The sequence below is a fragment of the Lissotriton helveticus genome, chromosome 5_1, assembly GCF_964261635.1.
Source record: "Lissotriton helveticus chromosome 5_1, aLisHel1.1, whole genome shotgun sequence".
Classification (NCBI taxonomy): Eukaryota; Metazoa; Chordata; class Amphibia; order Caudata; family Salamandridae; genus Lissotriton; species Lissotriton helveticus.
In genome coordinates, this window is record NC_136065.1 from 1,591,698,349 (window position 1) to 1,591,718,440 (window position 20,092).

Sequence of the window (20,092 nt, forward strand, 5' to 3'; positions counted from 1 at the left end):
ACGCACTTCTTCGATAGACAATATTTCATGCCTACAACTTACTGCTCTGCCTCATTTGCAGTGTATTGGTTGAAAAGAAATACGACGGACTTTATTTAGATTTGTGAACAGGTGGGGAACGCTGAAAAACCCAAACTTTAATGAAACGCCATTTGATTCAATCAAGTTAAACTTCGAGAGTTTTCTTGGTACCCAATAAAGGACACACAATTATAGCATTTTTGATAGGTAAAGATTCGTTACATTTCTCTTCCCCTTAAGTGTACTGTGGGACCTCCTATTCAGGTGAGGGCAGCCCAGCGCGGTCGGTGACTTACATTGTGTTCTCCAGGGCAGGCATTAGGGTCTGCGTTCTGTTTGTGTTGAATGACTGTCCAAAAAAAGACAAAGTAGCGAATTGTTTCTCCCCTCTCAAACAGTATGCATGCTACAAATGCCAGCCACTCTAGGCGCACGGCCCATGTCAGCAGGAGGTATTGTCGGGCAGTCATTACCGCCAAGTGCTAGCATGCTGGAACCCGCGTCATTGCAAAACATCAGCATACCCAGACTGCTTAGCTTGTCAAGCGAAACACAGAACTAGGCGACAATTACCCTCATGCCATGTGACTAGCAGACAGCCGCAGGTATGCAGGTCGAGACCCTCTGACACCATGCACGGCTCCTCCGTGTTCCATATAATCTCTTCTTGAGGCCCTTCCTCTTCACTTGCACTCCCCCACCCCAGATCCCGCCCTACCTGCAGCCAGCCCCTCCTCCGCCCTCAGGCCCTACACCTGAGTCCAGGCGCCACTCTCTCACGCCCACCGAGGCTGACAGCTGAAAAATATAAAGTCTGAACCTCAACTTCCGCATTCAAGTCCATCCTCTCTTCAAGCCAAGTACTCGACGCGCTCTCAAGCACAGCGCCATTAGCGCACTCCTTTCAAACGGCCACCTGAGCAGCACGACAACCATGATGATTCTAGGCTACTGGGACATCCGAGGGGTGAGTAGAGGAGGGCGTGTCGGAGTTTGTAGAGGTGTGCAATGTAGGTGGTATTTAGGTGGTGAACGGTTGTGGTGAATTGGTAAGAGGGTGTGGGGTCAACGGATGGTGTTGGTTGCTGTCCGGGTGGCGGAGGGGTTGTGGTGGCGCGGCTAAGAGTGGGCGGAAGGGTTTTGTCAGGCAACGATCGTTTACGTTCCGAGCCTGCTTAGATAATTACTTTTATCATTTGGTTTTATATAAATATAAGAAGAATGAGCTATGCAAAAATCACGGTAATAAATACAAAAAATAAATGCGAATACAAATCTGAAAATTATGTAAATATTCTTAACAATAGAAAAAAATGACATTCGAATAGAAGATTAAAATGCTGCAGGGGCCAGGAAACGAGGTTTGAAGGGTCCTGAGCGTTGGCATTGTGCATCTGATGGTCTATAGGACTCGTGAACGAATATTGGGGAAATATGAAGGTGCCTGGGGAGAACTTTATGGGCATGTGAAACTAGTGGAAGGGGGTAAAGGGTTAACCGACTCTGAGGACTCTTAGTGTCTGTGGACCGGACAAGTGGAGTGTGTCTGAGAGCATTTTGAGCGTGTAGAGGGCTAGGTGTGTCAAAGGGCTCTGTAAGAGCTTGCTGAGGATAAGTGAGGACCCGTGGTACCCTGGGCCAACTGAATGTCTGTGAGGGCCGCCCGAGAGAGTCTGAAGGGAGTTTGAGGGTCTGTGAGTGCCAGTCTGTAAGAGCGGTCTCAGGCCTGCAGTAGAGTCTTGTCCATCTGAAGGTGTTTGAGGGTTGATGAAAGGGCTCTGGGGTCGCATTATGGCCTGTTTCTTGTCTTTAAGGGATGGCTGAGGACCCTCGCAGGGCATATGGACATCTGACATCTCTGGCACCACCCGAAGGTCAACAGATTCTTAGGGTCCACTGTGGGAGTACGTTTCAGCCTTCTAGGGTGGACAAGAGCAGGGTGAGGGTGTTTGGGATGTCTATGCTTCTCTCAAGGCCATTAAATGACCTGTATTAAGGGGTTGAGGGGTAGCAGCAAGGAAGGTGAGGCTCATGAATTGTTGAGGGCTTCTCAAGGGCAGCTGGACCTGGCTGACGGTCTCTGAAGGCAGACGAAGTGTTTATAAGGGCAGGATGAGGGTCTCAGAAGATAGCCCTGCGATCAGCTCGGGTGTCTGAGGACCAGCAGAGGAGTTTTGGAGGACTCGGGGAGTGGGCTCAGTTGTTGTATTCCTTATTTTTCATGGACGAACTAGAAATTTTGAAAATGTACGCTTTGTTTTGTTTTTTTAAGTTTGCCTTCAATACTTTGCATTGTGACATATAATGTTTAAAGGTTTGGAATGTATGTGTTAATCATTCAAAGTGCTGTCCATGGGAGGCGGATGCAATTATATAATCATTACCAATCCCTTCCTACAGAGAAGTACTGCTACTACCGGAGTAAAGTACGCTAGTCTAGAAGAGAGAGGCTATAACGGTCCCAATAAACATTCACAGACTGATAGACTATTGCCAACTCCGTATGATTAATCGTATTCCAGCCTTGCAGAGAAGGGTTGACATCGTCAGTAATTAATTACTAAAAAACATGCTTACCAGTGCTGATGATGTGCATTCATCATATAAGAGCGGTGCTCACTAGTGCTAGTATTAATCATATAAGAGCCATGCTCACTAGTGTTGTGCATTAATAATATAGGAGCCATGCTCTCTAGTTATGGCTCATATGAGAGCCATGTTTGCCACTGCCGGGGCTGTGCATTAATCACTAGTGCTGGGCCATGCTCACTAATGTTAATGTGTGCATTGGTCATATAAGGGCCATGCTCACTAATGTTAATGTGTGCATTGATCATATAAGGGCCATGCTCACTAATGTTAATGTGTGCATTGATCATATAAGGGCCATGCTCACTAATGTTAATGTGTGCATTGGTCATATAAGGGCCATGCTCACTAATGTTAATGTGTGCATTGATCATATAAGGGCCATGCTCACTAATGTTGGCATTAATAATATAAGGGCCATACTAACTGGTGCTGTGCATTATTCATATAAGCACCATGCTAACTGGTGCTGGCATTCATATAAGCACCATGCTCAATATCGCTGGTACTGGCGGTTAATCATAAGCGAGCCATGCTCATTAGTGCTCGTGTTCATGAATCATATAAGAGCCATGCTGATTAGTACTGGAGCTGTGCATTAATCGTATAAGAATAGTGCTCGCAGGGGCTGTGCATTAACCACTAGTGCTGGTACTGTGCAGTGATCATATATTAGACATCCTCACTACTGCTGTTATTATTCATGTAAGAGCGGTGCTCACGTATCCGGATTTTGTCAGTCTTGCCTTTGTCCCTGACAAGTCGGTCTGCCATTTTAAAAATAGTGTATCAATTACAGAACATTCCATTTGATGATGGGGTCTGTAGATTGAATTCCACCAGTACTGCTTTTCTTTGGAGAGGGGGGGGGGCTGAGCAGAAGTAGCCTCACTTGTTTTCAGTCATCAGTATAAACGAATCTGCATTTTTTTTTTTTGTATTCCCCCCCCCCCCCTCTTTTTTTTGATAAAATTTCGCCAAAGCAGTGTTTTGAGGAAAGGCAATATGCAAACATGGGCCACTTTTTTTTAGCGTTCCTTTGCCGATTTTGAATCCCAATCCAACCCTGGTCCTGTGCATTAATCACATAAGAAGCATGGTAACAAGTGCTGGCAATAATCAAATAAGAGCCATGTTCACTAGTGCTTTATACTAATCATGTAAGTACAGTACTCACTAGTGCCGGTCCGGTTTATTGCTCATATAAGAGCGGTGCTCAATGGTACTGTGCATTAATCCCTAGTGTTGGTGCTGTGCATCAGTCATATAGCCGCTATGGGTTGTAGTGCAGATATCTTATTCACATTCAAGGTTTGCAGTTCCGCTGCGCAACCGTTTTTGATAGTAACATGATGGATTCCGGAAGTACATTTTACGTAGACCACACATAGCTACCTGTCATAAGATATTAACCTTACACCAAGGCCAAACTATTGTACGGCATGAACTAACCCAGCAAACACAACAAGATGATGGACGGAGTGCTGGAACTTTTCACTCACTCACCCCCAGTCAAGAGATTTGGGTTAAATCCATCGTTTTTTTGCTCACTATGCCTCCCCAGTTTAGACCCAGCCATAAGCAAATCAGTTTCCACACTGTTCCTCCTGGACCAGAAACTAGCATCATGGAACCGTTCTAGGGGTATCGCCCCCTCATCAGCCAGGCTAGCTTCAATCCAGTGGCCCAGCGAACAAGGGACCCACATCTGGGCATAATCTGTGTCAAGAACAAACCCACCCCAGTATTTGTTGGTTGTGGAACAACCTTACTCCATTACTTGCAGCAGAAGCAGTCTATGAAAGATCTCGCAATAAACAGGCCACACTGATGTCTTTAAGAGTAAAAGGCCATTTATTAGGACCAGGCTGCACAACATAAACAACAACCAAATAATATCCAACAACAAACTCACTAACATCAACTCCACCTCCATACACTTCAGACTCACCTTCCATGCCACTCCATGACCCGTTCCGTTCTTCATCCATTTCTTCAGATCTCTTAGCATCCTCCCCGGTAGCTCCTGGCATTACACTCATGCTTCCAGTCCCCACCCCCATCATTCACACTCCCCCCCCCCCCCCCCCCCCCGAGGGGTGGGTGCACCCACTAGTGACTCCCCTACCCCTCCCAAGTACTGCTAACCCTGCAGCCCGTCCTAAACTGGCACACACTGCCAACCCTACCCCAGAACCCTAATAACTGTAGGGTGGGTGGGTGGCCTTTTCTAACTCCCCCCCCCCCCCCCCCCCCCCCCCACACGATGCCAGAATGCAGGAAGAGGAAGTCTCCTTCCTCCCCTGCATTCTTATACCCACCCCCAAACCACACCCCTTAATCTCCAGCCTGGCCCTCCCAGCGCGAAAGACCCAGAGGGAAGACTAGTCTGTGACTTTCACTACCCCCCCCCCCCCCTCCGTGGCCCAGCATCGCGCAATAAACAGGCCACACTGATGTCTTTAAGCGTAAAAGGCCATTTGTTAGGACCAGGCTGCCCAACATAATAAACAACCAAATAAACATTCACCAACAACAAACCCCCCAACATCAAATCCAGCTCCATACACTACAGACTCACCTTCCATTAAGTATGGACGCAAAATCCGTTACGCCCGTGGAATTTGCGAATTTCCGGCAATTTCACGACCCTCGAATCTCGCGAAATTGCCGAAACATTCGCTCGCGGGTGGATTTTTTTGCTCATGCTTGAGTTGAAGCTGAAATAATCAGCCCAACCAACAAGTGAGCATGGTCTAGGCTAGGCAGGTGTGCTTCCTCCCTATATCTACCGCTTACAATTAGATGTAATCCTTGATGGAGGTCTTTGCATCCATGAGTTTCTCGAGCGCAATCCCCGTGTAGTTCCTGTCACCAGGAGGCTGCTTTCGTCTGATCTGCTGCTCTGATCGGTCTCTGACCCTTTATAAACAAGAGGCATGTAAACTTGCATAAAAGCCCCGCCCGTTTGTCCCCGCCACACACACACTAGGGTATGCAACGTCTTCCCGCCCTTTCCTCACTATGATGGACAGCTCACTCGAGGGACCTCTGCGCCTTTCGGCGTGGTGGCAAAGTTACAGACACACGTGGTCACTGGAGACAACTTTTCTGGGCCTTTATGCAGCTGTAGTGTAGCAAAAGCACTATACATTTACCCAACGTGGTAGCACTTACTGATTAAACAAAACAATGGCCCTAGACTATTAATTAAATTGACTTAATCCATTTAGCGATTTATAGATTAGAAATGCGATTCAATCTGCATTTGAGGAGTCAAGCTAAATGGGAGAGAAAGGTTATTGAATAGGCAATGAGCACCATACCCACATTTCAAAATTGTATTTATCAGAAACAGAATGACACAATTATTTACATCATCAAAAAACAATAAAACAATAATTCGAATACACGGCGCAAAGACTGAAAGAGCTATAGTCAAAAGTGAGAAAGGGGTGCTCAAGTGATAAGAAGAATTATGGAAAAGATTAAGGCATATGATTCAATTATTTACAAAAAACAAACAAGCGGTTCTGGTTCCGCTGGTTGAATAGGCCTGTCCAAATTGTTCTTGGAGGAAAAAGGGGACAATGAGGGGTACAGGCACAAAAACTAAAAATGTCGACGTTTCGACCCTGATGCTCTAGGGAATTTCGCTTCCTCGGCTGCGGGTCTTCATCAGGACATGGGGAGGGATGGGGGGAGGGAAGGTCTGGCCGTGATCACACCCGTTGTCTGAATCAGCCACCAACACAGCTGGGTAGGTGCGACTCCCTCCTGGCTGGTTAGGTTTCACCTAGTTCTGGTTCAGAAGGCCTCGTATTGGAGTTTACTCGTGGTATTAAAAAAATGAGACCGATATCAAATGAAGCAGGGGTTTCCTACCGGCGCCTCCTGGGCAATCCGGTAATACAGGAATATTCCAGCTTGGGAATATTGCCGGTGACTCATGCCCGACACCCGAACCCGAGACAACTCCGCAGATAACAACACAGGCAACTCCAGTACCTGTATCCCTACGGGAACGAACCAGGGCCAATTCAATTCCTATAACAATTGTTTGGAACCCTTACACAGACGGTGGCTTAATAACTTCCTGTATTACCGGATTGCCCAGGAGGCGCCGGTAGGAAACCCCTGCTTCATTTGATATCGGTCTCATTTTTTTAATACCACGAGTAAACTCCAATACGAGGCCTTCTGAACCAGAACTAGGTGAAACCTAACCAGCCAGGAGGGAGTCGCACCTACCCAGCTGTGTTGGTGGCTGATTCAGACAACGGGTGTGATGACGGCCAGACCTTCCCTCCCCCCATCCCTCCCCATGTCCTGATGAAGACCCGCAGCCGAGGAAGCGAAATTCCCTAGAGCATCAGGGTCGAAACGTCGACATTTTTAGTTTTTGTGCCTGTACCCCTCATTGTCCCCTTTTTCCTCCAAGAACAATTTGGACAGGCCTATTCAACCAGCGGAACCAGAACCGCTTGTTTGTTTTTTGTAAATAATTGAATCATATGCCTTAATCTTTTCCATAATTCTTCTTATCACTTGAGCACCCCTTTCTCACTTTTGACTATAGCTCTTTCAGTCTTTGCGCCGTGTATTCGAATTATTGTTTTATTGTTTTTTGATGTAAATAATTGTCATTCTGTTTCTGATAAATACAATTTTGAAATGTGGGTATGGTGCTCATTGCCTATTCAATAACCTTTCTCTCCCATGTAGCTTGACTCCTCAAATACAGATTGAATCGCATTTCTAATCTATAAATCGCTAAATGGATTAAGTCAATTTAATTAATAGTCTAGGGCCATTGTTTTGTTTATATCATTGATACCCAGGTCCTTTGATTTTGTGGGTGTTACCCCATTGATTTAATGCACTTACTGATTAGCCAGTAGAAAGTACTCCAGTTGAGTAGAGGTATGGCACAACCGGTGGCATCATCGTGGATAAACATGAAGGCAGGATTCATTCTGGCATGATGCTTCTGTCACAAAAATTAAACCTCCACAGGAAGCACTCACAGATATAAGCAGGTGCCCTAGTTGAAGCTCAAATTCAGTCGCCCATTATAATCAGCCGAAACTCGTGAACACGGTCCAGGTGTGCTTCCTCCCCATATCTACCGCCTACAATTAGATGTAATCCTTGATAGAGGTCTTTGCATCCACGAGTTTCTCGAGCACAATCCCTGTGTACTTACTGTGACCAGGAGGCTGCTTTCTTCTCATCTGCTGCTCTGATCGGTCTCTGACCCTTTATAAACAAGAGGCATGTGAACTCGCATAGAAGCCCCGCCCATTTGTCCCCGCCACACACACACACACACTAGGGTATGCAACTTCTTCCTGACCTTTCCTCACTATCATGGACAGCTCACTCGAGGGACCTCGGCGCCTGTCGGTGCGGTGGCAAAGTTACAGACACATGTGTCACTATTTGTGCAAATGGCAAAATGGAAAATCAGCGAACTCACGTTTTTTTTTTTTGTTGCCATTTCGCGCGAATTTGCGGACCGCGAATCCGCAAAATTCGCCCATACTTACCTTCCACTCCATGACCCATTCCATTTCTTCAGATCTTAGCATCCTCCCCGGTAGCACCTGGCATTACACTCGTGCCTCCAGTTCCCCCCCCCCCATCATTCACTCTCCGCCCCCGCCACAAGGGGTGGGTGCGCCCGCTAGTGACTCCCCCACCCCTCCCAAGTACAGCCAACCAGGGAACCCCCTTTAGGGCGGTTACCTGTCCCCCCCCCCCCCGCCCACCTCCCCGGGACCCACTGTGCTTTTCGTCCCATTCCACTCCAGCAATCCTGTGACCCCATATTGCCTCGTTCCACAACTTGCTGACCACATCTCTCATCTTGATCATGTATGTTAGAAGGCGAACGTTACCGAGCGCCAGAGTCAGGCCTCCGGGGGAGGAGGGCTACACATTTGGGGTCACATACAAAGCAACAGCAACACACTACACAAGGACACCACACTAGGAGGGTATAGATATGTGGGTACTTTATTTACAAAGTTATATTCAGGACAGGTAGGTTGCAAAACGAGGATCGGGGTTAGCTTCTTGGGGGGGATGGGCGGTTTCGCTTGTGAAGGGGTAAGTAGGAGTCCAGGTGGGGGTCTCTTGTGATACTCACAGATTTGCTGGCACAGTCTCTAGTCTCTCTTTCAATCTCATGGCAGGGAGGGTGCTCACGGGGGGGTAAGCCCCGGCGGGAGACTCCACGCGTAAGGCTCTCAATCCTCGAGCTGCGCATGCGTGGGTCTCTCCCTGGGGACGAGGGTCCTGGTCTGGGCTCACAATCTGGCTGCGGCGGGTACCTTGGAGCACGACATCCCTCAAGCGATCCCGGGTATGGTACAATTGGGGCGTTGGCCACGAGGCGCACCACAGGCGTACTCCTCGCAACCTGGAGCGGGATGTCCCTCGAGCGCTCCCAGGGATAGTACACTTGAGGCGGCAAAAGCAGCTTGTGGCAGGCGTACTCCTCGCACCCTAGAGCGCGATGTCCCTCGAGCGCTCCCAGGGATAGTACACTTGAGGCGGCAAAAGCAGCTTGTGGCAGGCGTACTCCACCGGTCTCTCATACGAGGCGTACTCTGCCAGCCTCCCAGTATGAGACGTACCCCTGGTCTTCTTCGTACCACGCGGACTCCACGGGCCTCCCAGCACGGTGAGCGCACTGCTGCTCCTCCGTGCGAGGCTTACTCTGCAGTCCACTCGTGCGAGGGGCGCACCACGGCTGCTCTGGGTGAGGCGTACTCTGCGCCCGCTAGCGGATGGTGCGAGGCTCACGCCCCTTGCTGGTACGGCGATTCGAGGGGGGCTCGCCCGCGACCACGTCTGCTGGGCTCCCGGAGTCACTGTGTTGGTAAAGATCTCCCTCTTCCGCGACGAGCCGCGACCCAGTCTGCAGGGCTCTCTGGGGAGGGGGCTTGAGCTGGACAGTCCGGTAGTCTTCTTTTTCCTGGCCGGGCCGCGACTAGGTCTGCAGGGCTCTCGGCAGTCAGGGTTCCTCCGTCTCTCCTCGTTTTTCGATCCAACTGCCCTTGCACCCCCACTCCAGCTATTATATCCTTTTGTCCTCCCTGGCTCTGTTTCCGCCCCCTCCATATGGCCTCTTGGGGTCCGGGGGTTGGGCTGTTGGCCATTTGGTGACCTCCCTTTGAAGTCTGGAGGTGGGAGGGGTTCTCCGCGGCCCGGCAGGGATCGGGCCGGCCTGGCGGGGGGGTTGCCATCGAAACTCCTCCGCCCCCATCGTGTTAGTCCAGGGTTCGCTCTCCCACAGCTGGCCCGGGGGGGGGGGGGGTGAGGGGCTCTGGTTTCCCTGGCGTGGGCTCCTGAAGGGCTGGGCGCTGGCTGGCCTGACTTGGTATTAAGGACCTGAGGTCCTAGGCTTCCTGCTCTCGGAGCAGGGTGGGGCTATGCTTGGGGGGGTTACTGCTATTCAGGGACTAGGGACAGGGTTATGCTGGTGGTGGGTTCTGCCTAGGGGTAGGAAGGGCCACGCTGGCGAGGGCGGATCTAACACACAGCAGTACCTCCCAGAGGTGTCGCAAGTTCCCCCCCCCCCCCACACCCCCCCAAATCGGTGCTGAACACGGCAATATCATCTAGGTAGGCGGCACTGAACTCTTCCAGCCCCGCCAGTACCCGTTTGACCAGTCTCTGGAAAGTGGCTGGGGCGTTTTTCATCCCGAAGGGCATCACCCAGAACTGGTAGTGCCCATCGGGGGTGGAGTAGGCGGACCTTTCCTTGGCTCCTTCGGTGAGGGCAATTTGCCAGTATCCGGAGGTCAGGTCGAAAGTACTGAGTTAGTGGGCCGCTCCCAGATGGTCGATGAGCTCGTCCGCTCGGGAGATAGGGTGGGCGTCTGTTCGGGTGACTGAGTTGAGCCCGCGGTAATCCACGCAGAACGTTGGCTCGGGTTTGGCCCCAGGGGCGGCCGCCTTTGGGACGAGCACCACGGGGCTGGCCCACGGACTGTCAGAGGACTCCACTACTCCCAGGGCAAGCATTTTGGAGACCTCCTCCTTAATGCAGGCCTGGACTCGGTCGGGGCCCCGGTAGGCCTGGTGCCGCACGGGGGTGCTGTCCCCCGTGTCCACGTCGTGGACGCACCAACTAGTGATGCTGGGGACCAGGGAGAATAAGTCAGCGAACTGTCCCAACAGCTGGCGGCAGTCCTCGCAGTTCCTCGCGCTGTTCAGGTGTTAGGGAGGGGGAGAGAATCACCCCCTCCACGGAGCCATCCTGCTCAGTAGCACACAGAAGGTCTGGTAGGGGTTTGGTTTCTTCCTCCGCCCCGTCATCGGTGGCAAGGAGCTTGCTCACCTCAGATCGCTCAAAGTGGGGTTTGAGGCGGTTCACGTGGAGGACCCTCAATGGGTTCCGGGGAGACTGGACGTCTACTAGGTAGGTGACCTGGCTCTTGCGCTCTACTACTTTGTAGGGTCCGGTCCATTTGTCCTGGAGTGCGCAGGGCTCCACCGGGGCCATCACCCACACCTGCTGACCAGGCTGAAACTCTACCAGAGTCACGTTCTGGTCATACCAGCGTTTCATTTCGGCCTGGCTAGCTTCGAGGTTGGCCTCCGCCAGTTCCCTGAACTTGCGCGTCTGATTCCTCAGGGCCAGGATGTACCGGAACACCTCTTGGAGGGTTCTGAGGGGCCGTCTCCCAGCCCTCTTTGACTAGACTCAGGGGTCCTCGGACAGGGTGACCATAGAGTAGTTCAAAAGGACTGAACCCCAGGGACTTCTGGGGGACTTCTCAGTACGCGAATAAGAGGCAGGGTAGGAGGATGTCCCACTTGCGCCTCAGGGGCTCTTCCAGCCCCATGATCATTCCTTTGAGGGTCCGTTTGAAGCGCTCAACCAGACAATTACCTTGGGGGTGGTACGGTGTGGTGAATTTGTACGTCACCCCACACTCCTGCCACAGGGACTTCATATACTTTGAAATGAAGTTTGTTCCCCGGTCGCTCACCACTTCCCGGGGAAATTCCACCCGGGAGAATATCCCCATCAGGGCCCGCCCCACGACGGGGGCCGTCACTGTTCGGAGGGGAATGGCCTCAGGGTACATGGTGGCATGGTCCACCAGGACGAGGATGAATCTGTGGCCCATGGCGGTGCGGGGGTCAAGGGGTCCCACAATGTCGATTCCCACCCGTTCAAAGGGGGTCCTGACTACCAGAAAGGGCTGGAGCGGGGCCTTGCGCTTCCCCCCCACTCTTCCCACTAGCCTGGCAGGTCTGGTAGGACTGGCAGTGAGTCGCTACGTTTTGGCGCATCCTGGGCCAATAGAAATGGGTGACTAGCCTGTTTTATCCCAGGTGTCCGGCCAGAGGTACGTCGTGGGCTAGGCCCAGAAGGAAGTCCCTGAAACACAGGGGTACCACCAGCACCCGGGCGGACCCTAGTTCGGCAGACCTGGGCTCGCTGTAGAGGAGCCAATTCTCCCTGTAGATCCAGTGGGACCCGGACTGGTCTCAGGCCGCCTGGGCGGTGGCCTGCTGCCGCACGCCCAGGAGAGTGGGGCAAGTGGTCTGTTCCTGGCAGAACTCTTCCCGGGAAGGTCCACCCTCTTGTCGCCATTGGTCTAACCCTGGGAGGTCACCCAGCTCTGCAATCTGCTCGCCGGTGGGTCCCGGGGCATCCCCTTCGGGGTCGGTCCCCCCGAGAGGATCGGGACTGGAGGGGTCTGGGGTCCGTCCCCCCCCTTTCTCTCCACCAAAGGCGGAGCTTTGGGCCCTATCGTCCGGGGCTCCCATCCGGGCGGCCATGGCCCGAGTGGTGGCACACACCCACTCGGGTAGACCCATCATCCTCAGATGAGTCTTCCGTTCCACTTGGGTCCACGGGGAGGTTTCCAGGTCGTTCCCCAGTAAACAATCGACTGGCATGGAGGTTCGGACGGCTACTTGCAGGGTGCCAGATACTCCCTCCCATTCAAAGGGAATTTGGGCCATCTTTCAGAGGCTCTCAGAGTTGTCGGCGGCAATGACGGGACAGAGGACGTGAGGTACAATCTGTTCCGGGGACACCAGGTGACAGCGCACTGAGGTGACACTGGCGCCCGTGTCACGGAGGGCCTCCACTCGGTGCCCGTTAACCGTCACCCACTGCGCGTACTTCGTAGTGTTGGGCGGCAGAGGGGTTCTGGGGTCCACTCTCCCATCCCCTAGGGAAACCAGGGACATCGCCACGGGTTCCCACTCCTCGGGAGCTTCGAGCTCTTCCTCGAGGGCAACGGCTGTCAGGTGACGGGGAGGGTTACCGGAGATGGTGGGTTTTCTGAAGAGGGGACACTGGGGGTCACTGGCGTCGTGACTGGGTTGTTGGCATTTGTAACAGGCGGTGGGGGGCCTCACCCCTGGTCTGCCGGGGGGGGGGGCCCGGGTAGAGAGGGGGATGGCGAGATCGGCTGCTGGTTTCCTTGGGGGACACGTTGGGGCCCAGGTGGGAACTCCCGCGGCCTACCTGGGCCTCCCCCCTCCTCGCTGCCCGGGGCCCTTCTCATTCCTAGCATAGTCACCCACGGGGCTCCGGGGGACTCGGGTGTTCACCCAGCGGTCGGCCTACACTGCAAGCTTCCTCGGGTTGGTAAGCTTGCTGTCCAGGAGGTGCTGATGTAGTTCTACGAAGCAATTTAAGGAAAGGTGTTCCCATGCGATCAGATCAAATAACTCTTCGTAAGTGGTGACCTTGCTGCCCTTGATCCAGCCTTCTAAGGCTCTGCTGTAAAAGTTGACATAGTCTACCCAACCCAGGTGGTACCCAGGAGCTTCTTGCAATCCCGGAACCGCTGTCGGTACATCTCTGGGGTAAGCCCGTACCTTTCTAATGGGGCCTCCTTCATATGGCTGTAGGAATGCTGTACTGTGGAGGGTAGTTCTAGCAAGGTATCCCTCCCTTCGCTTAGGAACCGCCCCCACAATCCGGCCCCCCCAATCCTTCTCGGGGACCCGGTGTGAGGTCATCGCGACCTCATAGGCTTTAAACCACTGTTGGGATGTCGTCATTCCTAGAATACTCCTTGACTACGTCCTTGGGGATGTGGACCTTGGTTTCTACCGGGAGCGGGGTTCGCCTGTTCCCCCGGGACCCTGCCTCCTCACTCCTAGCTTTGAGCTAGAGTTCCTTCTGGCTCCGTTCATGCTCTAACTGCAGTTTCCTGCCCTCGTGCTCTCGCTGCAACTTCTTTTCTTCTAATTCTCCTTGTAACCTCAACTCTTCTATGGCTAGCTTTCGTTCGGCTAGCTTTAACTCTCCCTCAATCTTGAGCTTAGCTAGCTCTATCTCATGGGCTCTGCTCTCTCGGTCGGCTAGCTCCCCGGGGGACAGTCCTCTATCTGACGGGTTACTACGTGCAGGGGAGGCTGCTCTCTCTGTCTCTGGGGCTCCTGGTTCGTCTCGCTGCGCTTCCCTCCTACCGTTCTCTTCTACTGGGGGAGGTGGGGCTCTGGACTCTACCCAGGCCCTCAGAGCTGTCTGGAGGTCCTCCTTGGTGCTCAGGCCAGTGGTAGGGATTTGGGCGTCTTTACAGAACTGTTTCAGTTCCTTGTGGGTGTATGCATCTACTTGTTCTAACTGAAATACTGGATTCCCATTAGGGGCGGTATTACTCATGGTGGTTGGTAGGTGTGCAAGGAGGTTCAGTCCTGTAACCTTGGAGTTCTATTCGGTTTCGTCCCTGTTATGCAGTGCGTCAGCTGTTCCCCTGTATAGTGAACACAAATGCTGATTCCACTCGCTTGCTACCAGTGTTAGAAGGCGAACGTTACCGAGCGCCAGAGTCAGGCCTCCGGGGGAGGAGGGCTACACATTTGGGGTCACATACACAGCAACAGCAACACACTACGCAAGGACACCACACTAGGAGGGTATAGATATGTGGGTACTTTATTTACAAAGATATATTCAGGACAGGTAGGTTGCAAAACGAGGATCGGGGTTAGCTTCTTGGGGGGGATTGACGGTTTCGCTTGTGAAAGGGTAAGTAGGAGTCCGGGGGGGGTCTCTTGCGATACTCGCAGGTTCGCTGGCACAGTCTCTAGTCTCTTTCAATCCCGTGGCAGGGAGGGTGCTCACGGGGGATAAGCCCCGGCGGGAGACTCCAACTGCCCTTGCACCCCCACTCCAGCTGTTATATCCTTTTGTCCTCCCTGGCTCCGTTTCCGCCCCTCCATATGGCCTCTTGGGGTCCGGGGGTTGGGCTGTTGGCCATTTGGTGACCTCCCTTTGATGTCCGGAGTTGGGAGGGGTTCTCTGTGGCCCGGCAGGGATCGGGTGGCCTGGCGGGGGGGGGGGTTGCCATCGAAACTCCTCCGCCCCCATCGTGTTAGTCCAGGGTTCGCTCTCCCACAGCTGGCCCGGGGGGAGGGGGGGTGAGGGGCTCTGGTTTCCCTGGCGTGGGCTCCTGGAGGGCAGGGCGCTGGCTGGCCTGACTCTGTATTAAGGACCTGAGGTCCTAGGCTTCCTGCTCTCGGGGAGCAGGGTGGGGGCTATGCTGGGGGGCTTACTGCTATTCAGGGACTAGGGACAGGGTTATGCTGGTGGTGGGGTCTGCCTAGGGGTAGGAAGGGCCATGCTGGCGAGGGCGGATCTAACAATGTAATCAGCGTTCCCCATTGTCGAAAGATGCACACCGTCATCCCTAAAGAGTAGACGTTCTTCCAATCGTCGTCCAGGATGAGCTAACACTTTAATGCCTTTCTCTGCACAAAATCCTCATAGCTCTGTTTTAGTTTCCGTCGAGTCTTTTCAACTGCCCCATGTTTGATTGCCCCTTTCCAAATCCGCCTAGGGACAAATTCCGTCCATGCAATAAAAGTCCCAGCCAGTCTTTGTATCATCACCTCCAAGTCTCTTTGCATCAGCTGTAAGAGCGCCAAACCCGACAGCCAAATTAAATTGTTCTCACGCAAATGGATTAACAGATCAGGGCATCCTTTCTGAGGGCCTCAAAAAGAGTTCCCCAAACAGACCAGAAAGTACTGGGTAATATAAACCATAAAAAAAGGATTTCCTTTCTGTGTCACTCAATTAAATTCCACTATGTGAATTGACCATTTGATAATTACCATGACACAACTTAAAGATTGTTCAGATGCACAAAAGTAGGTTTAGTTTGTTCGTTTTATTAAAAGACACTTTTCTCTTCAATATTCTTTAAAAGTTTTACAGTATATCCAATAAAATGAGAAACAACACAATATTGAGTATGACTAACTCAGAGCATACTACATTGTTCTACACTTTCTGTCTTCTAACATAATGCATCTGTACTCTGGCATAACTCAATTTAAAGACCCCATCATTTAAATGTCCTGTCAAGTTTAAATACATTTTTTTGAAATATCAGTAGGAAAACTCCCCTACAGGATAAACAGGACGCGGAGTACCAGTGTCCCTCTATATCTTACCTAGTTAATCATGTTTCTCAGCTATTAAAGTGGGTTTCTTGTAGTGCTGCTATTTAGATCTTTCTTCTTGACATTTTGAATGCGGGAGGTGACCCAGTGGACGTCCTATTGACACAGTTGAAGTGTATAGCTTTTCTTTATAGCATTTTTTTCATCCTTTAGTTTTTACCATATGAATTGAAGAATAGTCGGCACACAATGAAAAATCATTATAAGCTGCACCTCTGCTGTTAGCTCCGGGTATCGCATTTTTGTTGACAACAAACACTACACACCTTTTCGACCAAAAGGATCCGATGAATGAGTGTATTTATTTTTGGAAATAGGTTATTGGGGCAAAATAAAATTACAGATGAAAATGCTGTCCGCTCATTCTATTTTTATTTTTGATCACAATGATTTGTCTCTTTATCAAAATAATGGGTGATCTACACAAACCACACATTGGTGACTTCGTTTTTTTTGTGTGCAAATTTTCGAAAATGTATAACTTTTGAGGTTCACACCATGCTCTTTACACAGGTTTCCACCACAAACTGCAAGTAAGTGGTTGAATCCACAGAAAAGGAAAATTGGACTATAACAATAAAATGGAAAAAAACTGTTTAATTTTCTTCAACTTTTTGTTCCTCATGGCTGGGAAGAAGGTAATCTTAGCACTGCAAAGCATTTGTTGAAGCTGTTCTTGGGGGGAAAAAAACATACACTTTGTTACGTACCTCCCTTTTTTTTGTAATTTTTTTTTTTTTTTACCATTGAAAAAGAAAAAAAAAAAGTTTTGTTTTGTTTCGTCCCATCATGGAGAATCCCAATACCTGGGTATCTTTAGAATCAAGATGTGGGGGAAAAAAGGAAGCAAATCTGGCCTGGATGCCCTTTGTTGAAAAACAAGTTATACAGGCCTAAGTGTAAAGTACCCCAAGCAACAAAAACAAGGCTTGGTACTGTGGGGGTGGAAATGCCTTGGCAGCTAAAAGCTTCCAGATCACCGTATTTTGTGTTGCGTAATAACTCCATTTCATGTTAAAACTGAGTGCATCATCCTGTCCCAGAAACATGTAGTCTTTTCATTGCCTGCGTGCACTTCCACTGTGTGGTAATCCTACCCTCGGCCCCTGGTGTGGCCAACATCCTTTCTTGGTTGATTTAGTGAGGACAATGGGTACACCTGTCCAGTAAACATACAGGTCTTATTTTAATCTAAATAATGTTCTGGCAGTGGCAGGATGGCATACAGTTCCTCCCCGTTGGAAGGGAACTGGAAAATGTATATAGCGCACCGTTCTCCTAAGGTGTCTAGGCGCTGCGTGGTAGTTTGGCAGAAAAAACAGAAAGATGGAGAAATTTATTTATTGTACAGGCAGGTTTTTAGTGCTTTTCTGAATGAAAGCAATGTTGGGCTGTTCTTTATATCGGTCTGGACTGGGTTCCACAATTTCACTGTCTCCAGAACAAAGGTTCTACATCCCAAACGTGCCTTATTCAATCTGGGGGTTTGGAGGAGTTTGCTCTGTGCTGATCTTAAATTTCCAGCTAGTAAGGTTGTGTTTCAGGTACTGTGGACCATTCCTGTGCAATTCCTTGAAAGTATTGCTAAGAGAGGGGCCCCCTGATACTAATGTGAAGTACACCTAGACAGGGAAATACATTAATGTAAATAATCTAGGGCTACATCATAAATGAATTATCTCAAAACATAAAGGTAAAAACACAATAGTGACCCTAATGATTGAAAAAATACAAAAATAATCTATTGATCATCATGACTAATTTGATATATATAAAAAAACATGCATATAGGAAGAAGGTCCTACAAAGACTAAGACCACATTCTTACTGCATTCATTCAATACACAGGCATACTACATACAAATAATCATATTGATATATATGATCTTCTTAACAGAAGACAAATACATTTGTTATTGATGCAGCAAAACAATATAATAAACACATGATTCTCTGGGTGGTTTCCAGAATGCCTTGAAAGTTGAACATAAGGATTTGAAGTCTATTCTTATTATTTTGTCTTTTTCACTGGAAGCCAGTGTAACTTTCTTAATCCCAGGGAAATTGACTGGAATTTCAGAATGTCCAGCAGCAATTTAGCAGATGCGGTCTGCACATGTTGTAGTTTGAGCATATGCTGTTTTTGTAAGCCCATATGAAGGGCGTTACCATAATAAAGTCTGGCCAGTGCTAGAACTTTTACAAGAGTTTTTACTGCCTTTAGAATGAAAGACCAAACTTTCCTAATTGTCTTTAGAGTCCGGAAGACCGATGCGACCATATTAATCTGATGTTGAAAGGTCAGGTTATCATCAAATATGATGCCCAGATTCTTCACCTTCTTGACTGGGACCAGGATATCACCCAGGCTGGCTGGCCACCAACTATGAGACCAAGCGGATGTGCCGGAACCCAGCAGGACTGCCTCCGTTTTACCCCCGTTCAGCTTTAGGCAGTTCAACCTCATCCACTATCCAAGACATAAACAAAATTCCAGAGATCATAACAAAATACATGCCATAAAATTCGAAATTACAATTTGCAGTCTATAATTTTCAAAACGAGCGATCAAGTGCAAAATATTGTTTTAGAAAATCATAGATTTCTGGCTGTATACAACAGTTTTGAGGAAACATCCGACACTAAAACAAACATCCTCCTTGCTTAATAATTGCAGAAAGTCGAGCTGAACTGTATATTGTGCAAATGGAAGCTTTTTCTATAACTGGTACTAAATTATTTAGTAAAATAATATAACCGTTGCAAAAAGAAGTCATGTGCAAGAGATCCTGTAGACCTAGTGAGAAGCTGAGCAACTGATGAACAATACCTGCTCTTAAATGGAATAGGAGAGATCTTTACCATCACCCTGATACAGTCATGAGCGAAGGTTCCAACTCTAAAAGGGGTTGAAGGGGGGTGTAAGACCAAACACTAGTCTTGTGTACCTCTGCATTTTTCCTTTTATGCAGAAACACCTTTTCGATTACGATTGCTTGACCATATTTTTGTCCTTTAACACATAATCAGCTGTTAGTGCAAAGAGCAACGGCCACCCCACCCCATTAAAGCATTGCTGTGGATAGGCGAGCCATGGTATTTTAAGCCATGTTTGCAAGAAAGGCTTTTAATAATGGATTGATTTAATGTTTCTTCAGGATTGAGCCAGACAGATCTCCACAGAGAAATGCCCTATTTTACAAAGTATTCTACATATGGAAGATCTAGCTCCTCATGACATATAAAGTAGGTAGAAGGTGGTCCAGCAAGGAGCAATCTACAAAATCTGTTTTCTTCCACCTGGAGTGCCTCCACACCATAAACTGCCATGGAAATATATATATATTTTTAATTTTTAGTAAAAGTTATATAGGCTTCCCTTTCTTCAAACCTGGAGGTTGGGTCCCCTATCAAGGAAAGAGTGCACCCAAAGCCTCACACCAAGGCTCCTTAAGTGCGGCACCTCATCCGCCGACTGACTGACAGTGGATCCAATATGAATATGACGATGGACCACTATTTGGTTTTGTATTTCTAAACCCTTTCCTTAAGCAATAGCACTTTATTCACAGGTCCTCAAGAAGGCCAATACACCTGTTGAGGGTAAAAGAAACATGTTGACCTTCTATTGTGGGGGAAACGCCACGGAGATAGATATTACGGCGCCGAGATTCTACATAATAGCTAACTACTCTCGTAACTGAGACACACAGACTCGGCTGGGCTGTGTTTACGCTGATCACTGCAAGGAACTAATCTTAAGCGTGTTCCTATACCGTGCCCTCCCGCCTACAAACCACATACAGGTTCCATTGACAACTATGAGAAGAATTTTCAGAGCGAATAAGGTACAGCCTAATCAGCCAATATAAGGGGAGCATAAGAACATACCACGTTTTACACTATAAGGCCAGAGGCTTTCTTCGAGGGTATCGTCCTTTCCTGCGAGAATTTTAGAAATGCGCACCTGCGAATAATTCTGCTTCTCTTTTAAAGATTTGGGGGAAACCATATGACTCCCTGGTTA

The 20,092-nt window shown here is 49.5% G+C and overlaps 1 protein-coding gene across 1 annotated transcript in view; it reads left to right on the plus strand.

Moving 5' to 3' along the window:
• The first annotated feature begins 835 nt into the window (after positions 1 to 835).
• LOC144755640 (glutathione S-transferase Mu 2-like) overlaps positions 836 to 20,092 on the plus strand; it is an 86,684-nt gene continuing 67,427 nt past the window's right edge. Inside the window, exon 1 of the mRNA XM_078644783.1 lies at positions 836 to 988. Coding sequence (XP_078500909.1) covers positions 956 to 988 — 33 coding nt within the window. The 5' untranslated portion in view covers positions 836 to 955. The remainder of the gene's footprint in view (positions 989 to 20,092) is intronic.